The following is a 15,976-nucleotide window of genomic DNA, read 5'->3' as shown; positions in this document are numbered from 1 at the left end:
TAATTTTAATATTATTCGTGGCCTGTTTCATTTAGACCCTTGTATTTGTAACATGTTTAAGAATGACCTCAAAGATATAATTACAGACTTAAATAAAAATTAGTTGCCTTAGAGATATCTTCGTTGTATATGTATGTTTAATATGTATTGTGAATATGTTTTTGTTAACCAAAGTTCTGAATATCTGTCACCTATAATAATCCTTTAATTGTCTTGTCCTTGTGTCTGAGCAGATTTGACTTAATCTTTTAAAATTGTACCCATGTTTATGCTTGTTTGGGAAGGTTACTCCTCTTCCAGGTGTGTCGGATTCTAGGTACTAATCTTTTTATAATCCCTATCTGTCAGTTATACGACCTTTCGTGTATTGTCATTTCCTCATGTTCATCTGCTAAGTAAAGGACGTTTGAACGTCGAAAGATCTCGCGGATACTCCGTTGTTTATTTTCCCTCGTGGCAAGATACCTTTATTTATGGATTATTTCCACGTCTTACTTCGTGACCTACTGTATAATATATACCAATATATCGATAAAGATCATATAGTATATATATATATATATATGTATTTATAAGATATATATATATATCTATATATAGTAATATATTATACTATAATATAATATCTATAATAATATATAATATATTATATATATATATATATATAATATATATATCCTAATATATAGATAAATATATAAATATATATATATATAATATATATAGTATATATATATATCTATATATCTATATTATATATATATATATATATATGTATATCATACTAGAGAGAGAGAGATAGAGAGAGAGAGAGAGAGAGAGAGAGAGAGAGAGAGAGAGAGAGATTTCATATCAACTTTGAACATTTATTTTATTTTACTGTAAATACTTACTATAACTATAGGCCTAGTACAGCCGTAATCTGAATGGCCACCCCTTCTTCCTCCTTATTACTGTAAATCTCTCTCTCTCTCTCTCTCTCTCTCTCTCTCTCTCTCTCTCTCTCTCTCTCTCCGTTTCCTTGACTTCTTCTACCTTGTAGTCAACTCCGCTCCCCATTAACTCGTTTCTCATGTCTGCGCGAATGTGCGTCTGCCACCGCATTCATTAAACGGGAAGTACGATGACATTCTATCGACTTTCCTCGACTCCTCTCAAATGCGGGTGATGTTCATGCCTTTGCACCTTCAATCCATATCCCCACTGCGGTCCTACTTAGGAAACATTCGTGTAAAAAAAAAAGAAGAAAAAAAATAAAAAAAAATAGCAAGTGCGGATATACATCACGCACCACGCACATTACTATGTTCTCTTGAGTAACTGTGCTTGTTTGTGCTTCCATATTGAGCTTTGATGATTTATTTTTAGTGTCCTGTCACTTTTTATCTGTGTTGGCGTTCTCGTTTTAACGTCTGCGATGAGGTATATATTATACAACTAGATTTGCTTGCAAAAAAAAAAAAACAGTCTTGTGACTTCCGACGGAGTATGCATGTATCCTTGAAGTTACGGTACAATGCTCGTCTAATTATCTCTGGAGTCGCGGTCTTGTCATCAACTTTTTCATATCTTAGAAATATCTATTTATTTTAAAACTGGAGTCTCATAGAAGTGAATAGTAATCATAACGGTTATGAGCATTAACCACGCTCTAATACGGTGGTGGTGGCGGCGGCGGTGAGGAGGTTCGTGTGTGTTTACATCAGGCTTTGACATATGGAACGGCTTATGACACTTCCGTATAGGATTTGTGACACTCGTGCCGTCTTCGCCAACAAAAAATATTAACCCATATTTTTCTAATTTTTAAAACGTTTAAATTACGATTGAAATTGCCAGAAATGGAGAAAGCGGCGGTTTTCTATTTTATTCGTTTACTGACAGATTAGAAAGTGTTAAAAAAAAGTCTTCGGGATGTTAATGTACGACATTGCACTCTCTGCAGGGGACGCTCTACCAAGATTGGGGAAGGGGATAGAATAAGTTGTTTTTCTTTATAGGAATTTATTCTCGGATATAGCCATACTAGCTGGAAAATAATGAATTATTTAGTTATTATATCGATATAAACATCCCGCACAGGGGTTGTGTTTTAAACCTTGCGTCAAGATCTTCCGTGGAAGGGTTCTATCAGCTGTGATGAAAAGTGTCATCAGTCTGTTATTGTGTTGGCAAACATGAAGATTTGGTTATTGTGAATTTCCTTGTTACTAACAAGCAGTGGCTGTGCTTCCATCACTTAGCTGCATAAAATGCAGTCAGTAGATCCACACAATGGGAAAAACTTTTGGAAGAAAAACAGTAAATCGGTGCCTGGCAGGTAATGCAGTTCCTTCCTATACCTTACTTAGGGTTAGCTACCTACCTAGGTATAGCTACTACCTACTAGTAAATCTGTAGCTGGCGATATTCGGTCAGCATGACCTGTGATGACCTGGTGACCCTTTGCTTAGCAGAGGTGACCTACAGTATTTGCAGGTGTCTTACAGCATTTTTGGGGGGTCACAGACCCATTGGTCAGTTTCTCACTAGTCTAACTTCCCCAGTCTTTTAAGACCCTTACCCTACGGTTCTCCGTAGGAGGTTTTATTGCCTTCAGTGCACCTCACGAAGTGCACTGTAAGGATTACTTTAAGGTTCTTTGCAGCATTCCTTCGCCCTCTACTAGCTGCAACGCTTTCGTTCCATGTAATTGTACGTCGGTTCGTATTCTCTCTCTTCCTTCCTACGTTCCTGAACCCTCTCCTGACAATTGTTTCATTAGGTTTTCTTCCTGTTGCACCTTTCAAACCTTTCCTTTCAGTGCTAAATGACCTCATGGTAGGTCCCAGCGCTTTGGCCGTTGACCTAAATTCCTCATTCCGTTCCTTGCCATAAGGTCAGACCTCACCTTAGGCCTCGTTGAAGGAGTAGGGTAACTGCTGGCCAATATACTCTGCTAAAGGATGAATGTACTCTGGCCATACAATCTAAGCTCTGCACTTTCTTCATTTGGATGGGTTAGGTTAGACTAGCCCAGTCTAATGTGCCATCTTATAAGCCAGACTGCCTAAGCTTACAGCAGGTTAAGCTTTGGTAGCTTTAGTCAGTCTTCCAGAACTATAGTAGGCCAAAATAAAGATCTGCCTATTTTATGCCCCCGCAAGCACTTTCCTTTATCCAATTTTTAGTTTGTGGTAAAACTGAAGAATACTACTGTGCGTAAAATAGGTGCTGTGTTTAGTAATAACCACATGGAGGTGAATGTAAAAACGTAAATACAATACAAGAGTGGAAAATATTGTTATGACAAACAAAGGCATAAACATGACAAAAACATAAGCAAAAGGCAGTAATCATTAAAGTTGCTGACTGGGAGGAACCACACCACTGTAGCTGTCTTCAGTTATACCGTTTGTCTTATACCAAGTAACATGCTAGATTACGTCAGTCCTCATTATGTTATCTAACCCTATAGTGGAAAAGCTTATGTAAAAATAATGGTGTCAAGGAATCAGTAGGTTAATATAATATGAATGTTTATATGAAACCTACTTTTCAAGTTGTTATTTTATACTTAATGCCACAACTTAATATCGGAGTTTTTATGCTGCGCTCATGAGTCCAAGATGTTTTCTGCCATTCATGCTTTAAACTTGTATTCCTGTTGGGCTTATATTTGAACTTAGCATGGGACCCATAGGATTGGTTGTGGTTTTAAAGTAAAAATTTACCCATTTTTTGGTAGAAACTCCTTATGATAACACAAGCTTTTAAAGAAGCTTTGTCAGAAATTAATTTCTGACCACCATGAAAGTAACTAGCATCATTGATCAAGTAATGACTGATGCATCTTATCTTCCTTTGGGAAATTTAGGGGCAAGTTTGTAACAAGTACTAGTTATCAATATGTGCACACTTATGTAGGAGGGATTTGTAGATTCTATAGTGCCTGTTTGGTTTTGTTTTTTACATCTTTGACTAGCACTGTAAACTTAGCGAAAAGAGCACTTGCTCACACTCTTACCTTGTTGTATCCTATTCCGGTAGTGGTTAGTGCCATCAGTGCACCTCATGCAGTGCACTGTAGGTATAACTTAAAGGTACTTTGCAGCATCCCTTCAGCCCCTAACTGCAACCGCTTTCATTCCTTTTGCTGTACTTTAATTCATATCCTCTTTCTTCCATCTTACTTTTCACCCTCTCCTAATTATTATGCAACTGAAAGGTTTTCCTGCTGTTACATCTTTGTAACCATTTTACTGTCAGTTTCCTTGTCAACACTAAATGACCTCACAGGTCTCAGCGCTTGGCCTTTAGCCCAAATTTTATTTTCATTCGGCCTATCTACATATATTACCATTCACAAACTTAAGTGTCTGTTGCCCAGCACCGGAGACAGTAGAGGCTGGTAACATATGTATATATGTATGAAAGAAAATAATTTGTCACACGTTGGAATGTTTACAGTAGACCCCCTGTATTCATGGGGGATGGGTACCACACCCGGCCCCGCCCCCCGTGAATAGTTAAAATAAGCAAATACTTAAAACCCCTCTAAAAACACATAGAACTACCTATTTTGATAGTTAAAACACTTTAAAAAAACTATAAAATTGCTAATCTCTGAGTATTGTAATAGTTTTATCACATAAAATGCATTTAGTCACAAAACTGATATGAAGATGGAGCAGTTTGTAAATATTTCTCTAATACCATGAATAGAATTTTCCACAAATAATGGTTATATGCAGTCCATAGGAAAATCTGCGAATTGTGAGTCCATGAGTATCAGGGGTCAGTTGTATATATATATAAAACAGTAGAACTAGTTGTACGTTTTCACACCCACAAGCACTCTGAATTGTTCCATTCTGTTAACCATGTAAGATATTGTTCCCATTATAATAGTATACTAGTAGTTGTAGATACGTACATATGTGCTACACCAGGGTACATCAAGGGCTACTTTTACAGACTTTTATTTGACACAGTTGCCTTTGAGGAGGAAGCTTTCAGGAGGTTGGTTAGCATTGTGTTTACTGAGGCAACTTGTTTGTTTGTTTTCCCTTTATACCATGATAACCAATTGATAGTTTTAGGAAATTTGCTTTTGTATATCTAGCATGATATTGGACAAAAATAGGATAAATTTTATTTATATCTATAGCAGATCCTTGTTGAGACACCCCTACTCAGAATGTGATAAACATAACATTCCTAACTTAGTAGGAGAGGACATGAAGATAGAAGTCATTTATCTCTTTATCATAAAACTGCTCCATTGTGTTTATAAAACAGTATCGTTCTATTCATTTTTGTTTAAAAAAATGTAAGATAGCCTATCTGATAAGCTTACCACATAAACGTTTACATATTGATGCTGTCATGGTTGGGTGTCTTTTTCTTGAGGAATTTTCCTTTTAATTGTATCTTGGACAAAGTTTATTGGGAAAATATACATTTTTAGTATTATGCATCACCAGTGTGGCCTTAGTATCCCCATAGGGGGTTAGTGCCATCAGTGCACCTCACGCTGTACACTGTAGGCATTACTTGAGGATCTTTGCAGCATCCTAAGGCCCCTAGCTACAACCCCTTTCAACCCTTACACTGTACCTCTGTTCATATTCTCTTTTTTCCCATCTTACTTTCCACCCTCTCCTAACAGTTGCTCCATAGTGCGACTGTGAGATTTTCCTCCTGTTGCACCTTTAAAACCTTCGGCCTAAATTGTATCCCAATTCCAACGTTAATGTTATATTGTTAAAACGGTTATGACTGGTTTACTATTTTGCATCAAGCCATGTCCTATTATTTCTGTGAAAGAGAGAAGACTAATAGTTAAATCAAGTTGGCAAAGCTGGTATAGTAACAGGCATTGCGAGGTTGAAGTCATTGAAAGATTATCATCTCTCTTGACTCCCTGTCTAAGAATGAAGCGTTTGTTACCTTCAATAATTCATGAATAAGTCAATGCATTACTTTGTTCTGCATGATTCATTAAATTGAAATAGTACAAAATAGTAAATTTGTAATGAAAATACTACTGGATCTTAGAGCTGTGTTTTATAAAGGACCTCAGAAAGAGTAGGGGATGTAGATGGCATGCAGTACTTGAATTGTGTTAAGTTATTTGCCCTGTAGAACTCTTGAAGTACAGACTTGAAAATGATAATCCATGGCCAAAAGCTTTTGAAGAAATTACCTCAAGGCAGTGTTCTGAGAGTTTATATTTAGTACGTATAGTACTAATCTGAGCTTGTTGTAAACAAGAAAAATATGAATTATTTTGCAGATGTTGCAATGTTTTACCTCATAGGCAATGGTGAAAAATATCTTTATCAAAAGCAAGCTATAATTAGGTTAAACTTGAATTGACGATAAGGTTAAAAATAAACACTCAAAACTGTGATATCAAAGCATGAAAACCTAATACTGTACGTGATACTGTAGACATGTATTAATTGGAGAGCATCCTAATATGCCAGATGTTGTGCTATATAGAATAGTGAAATAGAACTCTACCATCTAAGAAATGCAGTTCTCATGAATGAAATACCCATAGGCTAATTGGGTTTGGAAATTTTGGCTTAGATTACAAATTTGCAAAAGATTGCCCATGTAAATAAAATTAGTATACTGTAATAGTCTATTGAATTACTTATTAAAGAAGGCAGGATCTTCTGGCATATAATTGACGATAAGGTTAAAAATAAACACTCAAAACTGTGATATCAAAGCATGAAATACCAAACTACGATACTATACAGTATTAATTGGAGAGCATTCCTTAATATGCCAGATGTTGCTGCTATATAGAATAGTGAAATTTAGAAACCTTCTACCCATTCTAAGAAATGCAGTTTCTCATGAATGAAATACCCATAGGCTAACTGGGTTTGGAAATTGCTTAGATTACCAAAATTTGCAAAAGATTGCCCATGTAAATAAAATTAGTATACTGTAATAGTCTATTGAATTACTTATTAAAGAAGGCAGGATCTTCTGGCATATAATTAGTCACAAACGTATGCTCATGTAAATAAGATAATATTCTACTGAATTCCTTACTTAGAAGGCAGAAGGCCTTTTTAAAAAGGTGTCCAATATAATTACTGTAGATAAATCTCCATGTGATATGATCACACCCAATCTAATTGTACTAAACTGGCGTAATGTTAAAGCAAGAAGGACTTTTGAAAATGTGGCATCCAGAACAGTAAAGAAACTTGTCCTGAGAATGAAAAGATCAGAAAACTCAGTGATATTCAAGAAATTTTAGTTGCATTTCTCAAAAAAAAAACTTGTGACACTAAGGTCCATGATATTTTTTACTATACAGCATTCTTTAAACATTTTAACCAAACCATGATTTTGTCATTTTAATTTCAATGTTTTATCTGTTCTGCCAGATTACATAAAAACGTTTTTTGTGATGATACAGTTTCGACTAATAGATTAATTGTTCTGCTCAAACATTCAAAGAGAAAGCCATGTAATATGTTCTATTTCATGCAGCGTTCATGAAAATGTGTCAGGGTTCTTCACGCTACTGTAAACCATCATGCATTAGCCAAAATGTGGCATAATGGACACTGACAGTGGATGTCTAATAGTTTGCACTGAATTTGGTTTGGTTATCAAGCTGCATCAAGTTATCAAAATTCGAAGATCAATAAAGTGAAGGGATTTACTAGGTACACCATGTTTTTAAACTTGAGACTATAACAATGCATATCTTTTGTAGTATTTACAGTTTGTGAATGATTTCAGTAGTTCAAGAGCATTCTTATGCTTTATTTATGCTGGTGAATATAAAAAATTTATTATCTTTACAGCATGCGAGCTGTTTATGGTGCCATGCATCCTCCCATCACCCGTTCTCCCAGGTAAGACAGTTTTGTCTTAAATCCAGGGTTTCTGTTAATTGTAAGTGTCCAAAGGAATCATCTTTAACATTTACCTTGCATACACAGATAAATAGAATTGCTCTGCGTACGATTTGTAGCACTGCCCAACTTCAAAAAAACCAATACACTTAAAGAAGTATAGTACTGCATTAGTTTGTACTTTAGGTCTAGTCTTAAAAATAGTATTCATTATTTTGTAATTGAGTCTAAAAGAAGTAGTATACATTATTCTATACTTGAGGGTTATTTTAAAAGTATTTACTATGCATATTTCTGTACTGTAGGTCTAGTGTAACCCTTTTGTTTTTCAGAGTTTTCAGATGACGTACACTATTCTGTAGAGGGACTTTTTATCTTAGTTAATATGAATATTGCTGCTGCTGTTTATTCTTATTATGAAATAAGTAGGGTAATAATGCTTACCGCACAGTAAGAGCAGGGGCCTTGAGTTTATTGTTTTTTTTTTATATACACTCCCTATTCTACATCTGATACAGATTCTCTTCACTTTCACCATCTAGCGTGAACCTGCTGGGAGATGTAGTGCAGTGGCAGTATCGTAATCAAGAAAGGTCAGAAATGAATCATGTTTTGACTGGCACAGATTTTATTGCATCTTGGGAGACGCATTATTCATCATATGATTTTAAAATAATGTACATAGTTGCTTTGAAAGTTGGTGAGGGCGATTCTGTAGGAGGCTACTACATGCCATGATTAATAGTCAACATGAACCCCTTAGGCTATGTGACACCCATTCATCTTTAGTATTTCTGTGGTTGATCTTTACCCTAGGTGATTTTACAGGGTAGCATCCTGCAGGGTGGTAGTGCCATCAGTGCACCTCACATGGTGCACTGTAGGCATTACTTAAGGGTTTTATGCATTCAACTTACCTGTCAGATATATACTTAGCTATAGACTCCGTCGTCCCCGATAGAAATTCGAATTTCGTGGCGCACACTACAGGTAGGTCAGGTGATCTACCGCCCCGCCACTGGTGGCGGGAATAGGAATCATTCCCGTTTTCTAAGACAGATTTTCTCTATCGGCCGTGACAGCAACATTGTTGTTGTTACTCCTGATTTGATTTTCGTGTTTTTTCATCGCTATTGATCTTCTAAGCCGGTTATTTTGGTGACGTATTGGATCTTTGGTTTGGCATACTCTTTCGTGGACTGTTTTTTGGACTTGGTTTTGGATATTTCTCATGATGTCGGATTCTAGCTTTACGGTTAGAAGACAGTGTGTAAATGAGGGATGCATGGTGAGGCTACCGAAAGCTTCGGTAGACCCTCACACAGTTTGTAAGGGGTGTAGAAGGAATGAATGTTCAATTTCTAACACCTGTGACGAATGTGTAAATATGAATGAGGAAGAATGGAAGAATTTAAATTCATATTTAAGGAAATTAGATATGGATAGGGCTAGGAAGGCTTCCTCCAGAAGCGTAAGTAGGTCTCGCTCTAACGAGCCTATTAAATTAACACCTAACCCTAAACCTGTATCTTCTTCCTCTAGTACTAAGACTGCAAATCCGGCAACGGAAATTGCAGTCTTAAAGCTGCACTACAAAGGATGGAACGTTCAAAATGCTGACGTTGAAAGGTAAGCACAGTGATAATGAATTAAGTGTCCCTAGTGCAGTGGAGGGTGAGTCTGATCGGCTCTGTCTCGCTCCCAGGCCTAGACCTCTTCCAAGCTCACAGGCCCAGAGGAGAAGGAATGTCAAAAGCCTTACGGAGGTTACGGAGAATCCCCACCGATCAGGCGTCCCCTCTGCAGATTCTGTGACGACCCGAACTGCCAAGGATCGCTATCGAAAAAGCATCCTAAAGAAGTGTTTTTCTTCGTCAGCTTCTTCACCGAGTGTAAGGGGCTGGAGTTCTGATGAAGCTGTCACGCCCCTTAAATTTAGAAGTTGGAAGGCTCCAACTTTGGATTCAAGCCCTGAGCTTTTCTCCGATCTATCACCTTGTGAGAAGAAGAAAAGGAGATTGGTTCCTAAACGGAAATCGGAGGTTCCTTCCGCTTCTAGACCTCCCTCACCTGAATCAGGGAAGGAGAAAGAGAATGCGACTGCGAAAATTCTCCTAAATGTGCAGGAGCAACTTTCGGCATTAGTAGGAGTTCTTACTAAGGAGACTCCTAGAAGAAAGGACTCTTTCCTTCCTATAAAGAAGACGAAGGGAAGGAAAGAAGAAACGAAAGTTTCGGCTTATACTCAGAGGAGTATGAAGAATGCGCCAAAAGTTCCAACCTGGCGCAATGCGCCAGATGCGTTTGAGAACGAGTCAGAAGAGCCAGAAGCGTCAGATGCGCCATATGCGCCAGGAGCGCCAGCCTGGCGAAATGCGCCAGAAGCGCCAGAGGAGCCAGATGCGCCATATGCGCCAGAAGCGCCAGCCTGGCGAAATGCGCCAGAAGCGCCAGAGGAGCCAGATGCGCCAGAAGCGCCAGCCTGGCGAAATGCGCCAGAAGCACCAGAGGCGCCAGATGCGCTAGAAGCGCCACCCTGCCGAAATACGCCAGAAGCGCCAGCTTGGCGCAAGGAATCACGAGTGCCAACCCGGCGCAATGAGCCACAAGTGACAGATAAGAGACGGACTTCTTCCAAAAGACAATTAAGCCAAGAGGATTTGTTTAGCTTTCGGAAGGATAAACCTTTACCTGACAGGGACTCTAGTTGTCGCACAGGCGGCCGTAGCCCTTGTCAAGACATAGGTGGTTCCGGAGAAAGCGATAGGAGAGGACATCCTTCGTCTGACAGGAGAGAAAGGTGTCGCACAAGCGGCCATCGCTCTTGCCAGGAGAAGGATAAGGTCGTTTTGCAGGATCAACCTATCTCTCGTAGGGACGCAAGTTATCGCACAGGCGGTCGTCGTTCTTGCGAGAGTGGGGTGGATGTTGCAAGAGGCCAGTCTCCTGCTGGAAATAAACAGTCCTCTTCGGAATTGGATTTGGAAGAGATTTCGGACTCTGAAGACCACTCGGCTCCGGGTTTGTCAGATTACAAGACGCTGGCAGCCCTCTTACTTCAAGAGTTTGGGGACTCTTTAAGCCCGACTGCTCCTCCTTCTCCAAGGTCCTTATTTACAAGCACGAAGGTCCCGAAACAATCATCTTTTATTAAAATGAAGCCAACCATTTCCATGAACAAGGCTCTCCGATTCGTAGGAAATTGGTTGGAATCCAAGGAGAAGGCGGGGAAGACAGTCTTTACCTGCCCTCCTTCCAGACTATCAGGAAAGAAGGGAATTTGGTACGAGACGGGCAAACCACGGGGTCTAGCTCTCCCGTCCACTGCCGAAGCAGATTTTTCGAATCTGGTAGATTCGTCTAGGAGACAAGCCTTGTCATCAGCAAAGATCACATGGGGGACTTCGGAGATGGACCATCTCCTCAAGGGATTGTTTAATGTCTTAGAAGTTTTTAACTTCTTAGACTGGTCCCTTGGGGTGTTGGCCAAAAAGACACAAGAGAATGAATCTCTTAGTCCAGAAGTTCTTCATAGTGTTTTCTTTTCCTGTATGGACAAGGCGGTTCAGGATGGATCAGGAGAGGTGGCCTCTCTGTTTGGAACTGGTATTCTGAAGAAGAGGGTCTTATTTAGCTCTTTTCTGACGAAAGCAGTTTACTCCTACTCAGAGGTCATCTTTTCTGTATGCTCCTCTGTCGGACCAATTGTTTCCTTCAAATCTAGTGAAAGATATTTCTCATTCTTTGACAGAAAGGCCACACAAGATCTCTTGGCCCATCTCAAAGAAATCGAGGACTTCGGGTCCTATTAAGAGAGAGAATCGGGCTCCTCAACAGCCCTTTCGAGGGAGCTCCTCGGCCAGACCCTCTTTTAAGGAAGAAGAGGAGTGCAGAAGAGTAGGTAGGTCTTCCTTCAGACCTATCAAGAGAGCTAAATGAGACAACAGTCCTTCAAGCACCGGTAGGAGCCAGACTTCGGAGATTTTCCGAAGAATGGACTCGGAGACAGGCAGAAATTTGGTCCCTTTCCGTGGTAACAAAGGGATATATGATCCCCTTTCGAGACAGACCTCCCTTGACTACGAACCCGAGGGAACTGTCAGCCCAATACAGGGACCCTGCCAAGAAAGAATGCATTATTGCAACTGGTAGAACAGATGTTGCAAAAGGAGGCCATCGAAGTGGTTCGGGATCCGCATTCCCGAGGATTCTACAACCGTCTTTTTCTGGTTCCGAAATCCTCGGGAGGGTGGAGACCGGTCCTGGATGTGAGCGCATTGAACCGATTTGTGGAGAACACAAAGTTCTCTATGGAAACATCAAAATCGGTTCTGGCGGCTCTTCGTCCAGGAGATTGGATGGTCTCCTTAGATCTACAAGATGCATACTTTCATGTCCCCCTGCATCCATCATCGAAGATATATCTCCGATTCATGATGCCAGGGGAAAGTATACCAATTCAGAGGCCCGATGCTTCGGCCTTTCTACGGCCCCTCAAGTGGGTTCAAACGAGGCCTAATGGATTGAATGTTGCGAGATGGCTACATCTAGAGGGGATAAATATATCCCTTTATCTGGACGATTGGCTAATAAGAGCAAAATCGGAAATTCAGTGCTTGAAGGACTTGGAGAAGACTTTGAACTTGACAAAATCTCTGGGACTGCTCGTGAACCTCGAGAAATCACAATTGATCCCCAGACAGAACATAGTCTATCTGGGGATACAGATGGATTCTCGGGGTTTTCGGGCGTTTCCATCTCAAGACAGAATTACTCGAGGCTTAGAAAAGATCTCGAAACTTCTTAGGGAAAAGAACGGACCTCGGCGAGGGAATGGCTCAGTCTGTGGGACCCTTTCCTCGTTAGAGCAGTTCATTTCCCTGGGAAGATTAAATCTTAGACCTCTGCAATTTTATCTAAAGAGGATGTGGAGTCAAAAGACAGGAGACTTGTCAGACGTTTTTTTCCCATCCAACAGGGGATAAATCCGACCTAAAGTGGTGGTTAACCCCATTAACAAGGAACAAAGGGTGTCCCTCTTGATTCGGAACCCTCACTGAGTGTTGTTTTCCGATGCCTCGGAAAACAGGTTGGGGAGCAACACTGGGTCCAAAGGAAGTAGCTGGTATTTGGACCAGACAACAAACTACTCTGCACATCAATGCGAAGGAACTCCTGGCAATTCATCTAGCCCTGGAATACTTCGAAGCGGAAGTCAGAGGGGTGGTAGTTCAAGTCAATTCCGACAACACCACAGCTCTGGCTTACATCCGGAATCAAGGGGGCACTCACTCTTTCTCTCTGAACGAAATAGCGAGAGCTCTATTAACCTGGGACAGAGGAACGGGGCATTATTCTGCGTACAGGTAGGTTTGTCCAAGGAGTAAAAACCTAAGGGCAGACAGGTTGAGCAGAAGAACCAGGTTCTCCCGACAGAGTGGATGCTCCACTCAGGAGTCTGCAGACAAATATGGTCACTCTGGGGGAGACCCCAGATCGACCTGTTTGCCACGTTCCTCTCCAGGAAAATAGACAACTTCTGCTCGCTAGAAGATCCCAGAGCCACAGCGATCGATGCTTCCTCATGGATGGTCAGGCATAGACGCATACGCCTTTCCCCATTCAAATTGCTGGGGGAAGTAGTAAGGAAATTTGTGGCATCGGAGGGAATGAGAATGACTCTAATTGCTCCCTTTTGGCCTTCCCGAATCTGGTTCACAGAGGTACTGGAATGGACGGTGGACTTCCCCAGATCTCTACCAGACAGGACAGATCTGCTCAGACAACCCACTTTGAGAGGTTCCACAAAAACATCCAAAGTCTCTCCCTGACTGCCTTTCGACTATCGAAAGACTGGTCAGAGCGAGAGGCTTTTCAAAGGAAGTGGCAACTTCAATTGCTAGAGCCCGCTGAGCCTCTACCCTGCGGGTCTACCATCGAAGTGGGAAGTTTTCCGTAGATGGTGTAGGTCGAAGAAGCTGTCCTCTTCCAGTACCTCTGTAACCGAAATCGCGGATTTTCTCCTCTTCTTAAGAGAAGAATCCAAATTGGCCGTATCAACTATCAAGGGATATAGGAGCATGCTCTCAGCTGTTTTTTAGAAACAGAGGGCTGAATCTCGAGAACAATAAGGATCTTCATGATCTCATCAGGTCTTTCGAGACTAAGAAATTGAGATCGTCGATTCCCCCGAGTTTGGAACCTGGACGTTGTCCCTAAAGTTCTTGATGTCGGACAGGTTCGAACCTATAGATAAAATCTCATTCAGAGATCTTACTAGCAAATGCATATTCCTGTTGGCTCTCGCGACTGCTAAGAGGATCAGTGAATTGCATGCTTTGGACTCTCGGGTGGGATTTAGAAAAGACTCGGCTGTCATTTCTTTCCAGGATCTTTTCCTAGCAAAGAATGAGAACCCTTCTAAACCTTGGCCTAGAAGTTTCGAAGTCAAGGGACACTCTTCTCTGGTAGGAAGAGAGTTGGATCGGTCCCTTTGCCCAGTCAGGACCTTAAAATTTTATTTAGAAAAGAAGACACAGCTTCAGGGATGTCAACAAGGTCTTTGGTGTTCGGTTAGAAACCCCAAGAGACCTATGTCAAAGAACGCACTGGCATTCTTTGTCAGAAATGTAATTACCGAAGCTCATAGGAATTGCCAAGAGAACTCTTTAAAGCTGCTGAGAGTGAAAGCTCACGAAGTCCGGGCTGTGGCAACTTCCCCTTTCTTTACGAAGAATATGTCCATGAGAAACATTTTAGCAGCAACTTATTGGCGGTGCAATTCAGTATTTGCATCCCACTATTTAAAGGATGTTAGAATAACATACGATAAATGTTTCGCTCTTGGACCTTATGTATCAGCGGATACTATGCTGGGAAATGGAGCAGACGCTGATCCTTAAATTTGTTTTTAATATTCTTAATAATTAAATTTAATATTGTTGTTGAGTTGTGGGTTGCTTGAAAGGATGTTCGGGGATGACTCCTTTCAATCTTAGTACTAACCCCAATGAGGATCAGGTGATCGGGATTAGTGTCGTGCTCTATGATCATGCAATAGGCAAGGTGTTTTGTCATGTAAGTGGATAGGACCCCATTGACAAAGATCCTAAGGTTCTGAAGCGTAAGTGGGTAAGACCCCTGTAACAGACCATCAAGAACTCTTAGCATGAGGTCACTACCTCGCTGAGGCTCTTGAAGCGATACGGGCTCCTAGGCAGTAGCCATGAAGTCTTTCGCTAACACAGGTAGGAATCAAGGTTTTTAATTTTATTACCTACAACATATGTTGTTTCCTGTCTATTTCAGTAGATTAGCTGTCTCTTACCCTCCGCCAAAGGTGCCAATCAGCTAAGTATATATCTGACAGGTAAGTTGAATGCATAAAAATGTTATTGTCATGATACAATAAAGTTTTATGCATACTTACCTGGCAGATATATACGGTGTATGGCCCACCCGACCTCCCCTCAGGAGACAGGTGGAAGAGAAAATCTGTCTTAGAAAACGGGAATGAATCCTATTCCCGCCACCAGCGGCGGGGCGGTAGATCACCTGACCTACCTGTAGAGTGTGCCGCGAAATTCGAATTTCTATCGGGGACGACGGAGTCTATAGCTAAGTATATATCTGCGAGGTAAGTATGCATAAAACTTATTGTATCATGACAATAACATTTTTGCAGCATCCCTTCGGACCCTAGCCGCAACCTCTTTCATTCCTTTTACTGTACCTCCATTCATATTCTCTTTCTTCTGTCTGACTTTCCACCCTCTCTAACAATTGTTTCATAGTGCAAGTGCTTTGAGGCTTTCCTCCTGTTACACCTTTCAGATCTTCCTGTCAGTTTTCCTTTCACCACTGAATGACCTCATAGGTCACAGCAGTTGGCCTTTGGCCTAAATTCTGTATTCTACTTGTCTATTCTCTTCTATACCATTGGGTAGCACAGAAAATATGGCACAGGTTTATTTATTAGTATCTCTGTTGATTTTTTTTATACCACTGGAATCTGTCACATTTTCACAAATTATTGTCATCCTGTTCGGTATGTGCGTAGGTGTATTCCATTTGTACAAATATGTACTAATTTGTGTAGATGGTCA

The 15,976-nt window shown here is 40.5% G+C and overlaps 2 protein-coding genes across 17 annotated transcripts in view; both read left to right on the top strand.

Moving 5' to 3' along the window:
- LOC135223840 (dedicator of cytokinesis protein 1-like) overlaps positions 1 to 15,976 on the top strand; it is a 340,518-nt gene that overhangs the window by 158,718 nt on the left and 165,824 nt on the right. The gene's annotated exons all lie outside the window — the stretch shown is intronic.
- LOC135223834 (TBC1 domain family member 22B-like) overlaps positions 1,403 to 15,976 on the top strand; it is a 30,698-nt gene continuing 16,124 nt past the window's right edge. Inside the window, exons 1-3 of one of the 5 annotated variants that reach the window (XM_064262704.1) lie at positions 1,403 to 1,422; positions 7,821 to 7,871; positions 8,414 to 8,464. In XM_064262704.1, the coding sequence (XP_064118774.1) occupies positions 1,418 to 1,422; positions 7,821 to 7,871; positions 8,414 to 8,464 (107 nt within the window). In that variant the 5' untranslated portion in view covers positions 1,403 to 1,417. Of the gene's footprint in view, positions 1,423 to 1,966; positions 2,321 to 7,820; positions 7,872 to 8,413; positions 8,465 to 15,976 lie in introns of those variants that run through there. The other 4 variants (XM_064262702.1, XM_064262705.1, XM_064262706.1 and 1 more) reach the window with 4 other exon arrangements.

The sequence above is a fragment of the Macrobrachium nipponense genome, chromosome 10 (genome assembly GCF_015104395.2).
Source record: "Macrobrachium nipponense isolate FS-2020 chromosome 10, ASM1510439v2, whole genome shotgun sequence".
Taxonomy (NCBI): domain Eukaryota; kingdom Metazoa; phylum Arthropoda; class Malacostraca; order Decapoda; family Palaemonidae; genus Macrobrachium; species Macrobrachium nipponense.
The sequence above is the reverse complement of the archived record's forward strand: the minus strand, read 5'-3'. Positions and strand labels throughout refer to the sequence as shown.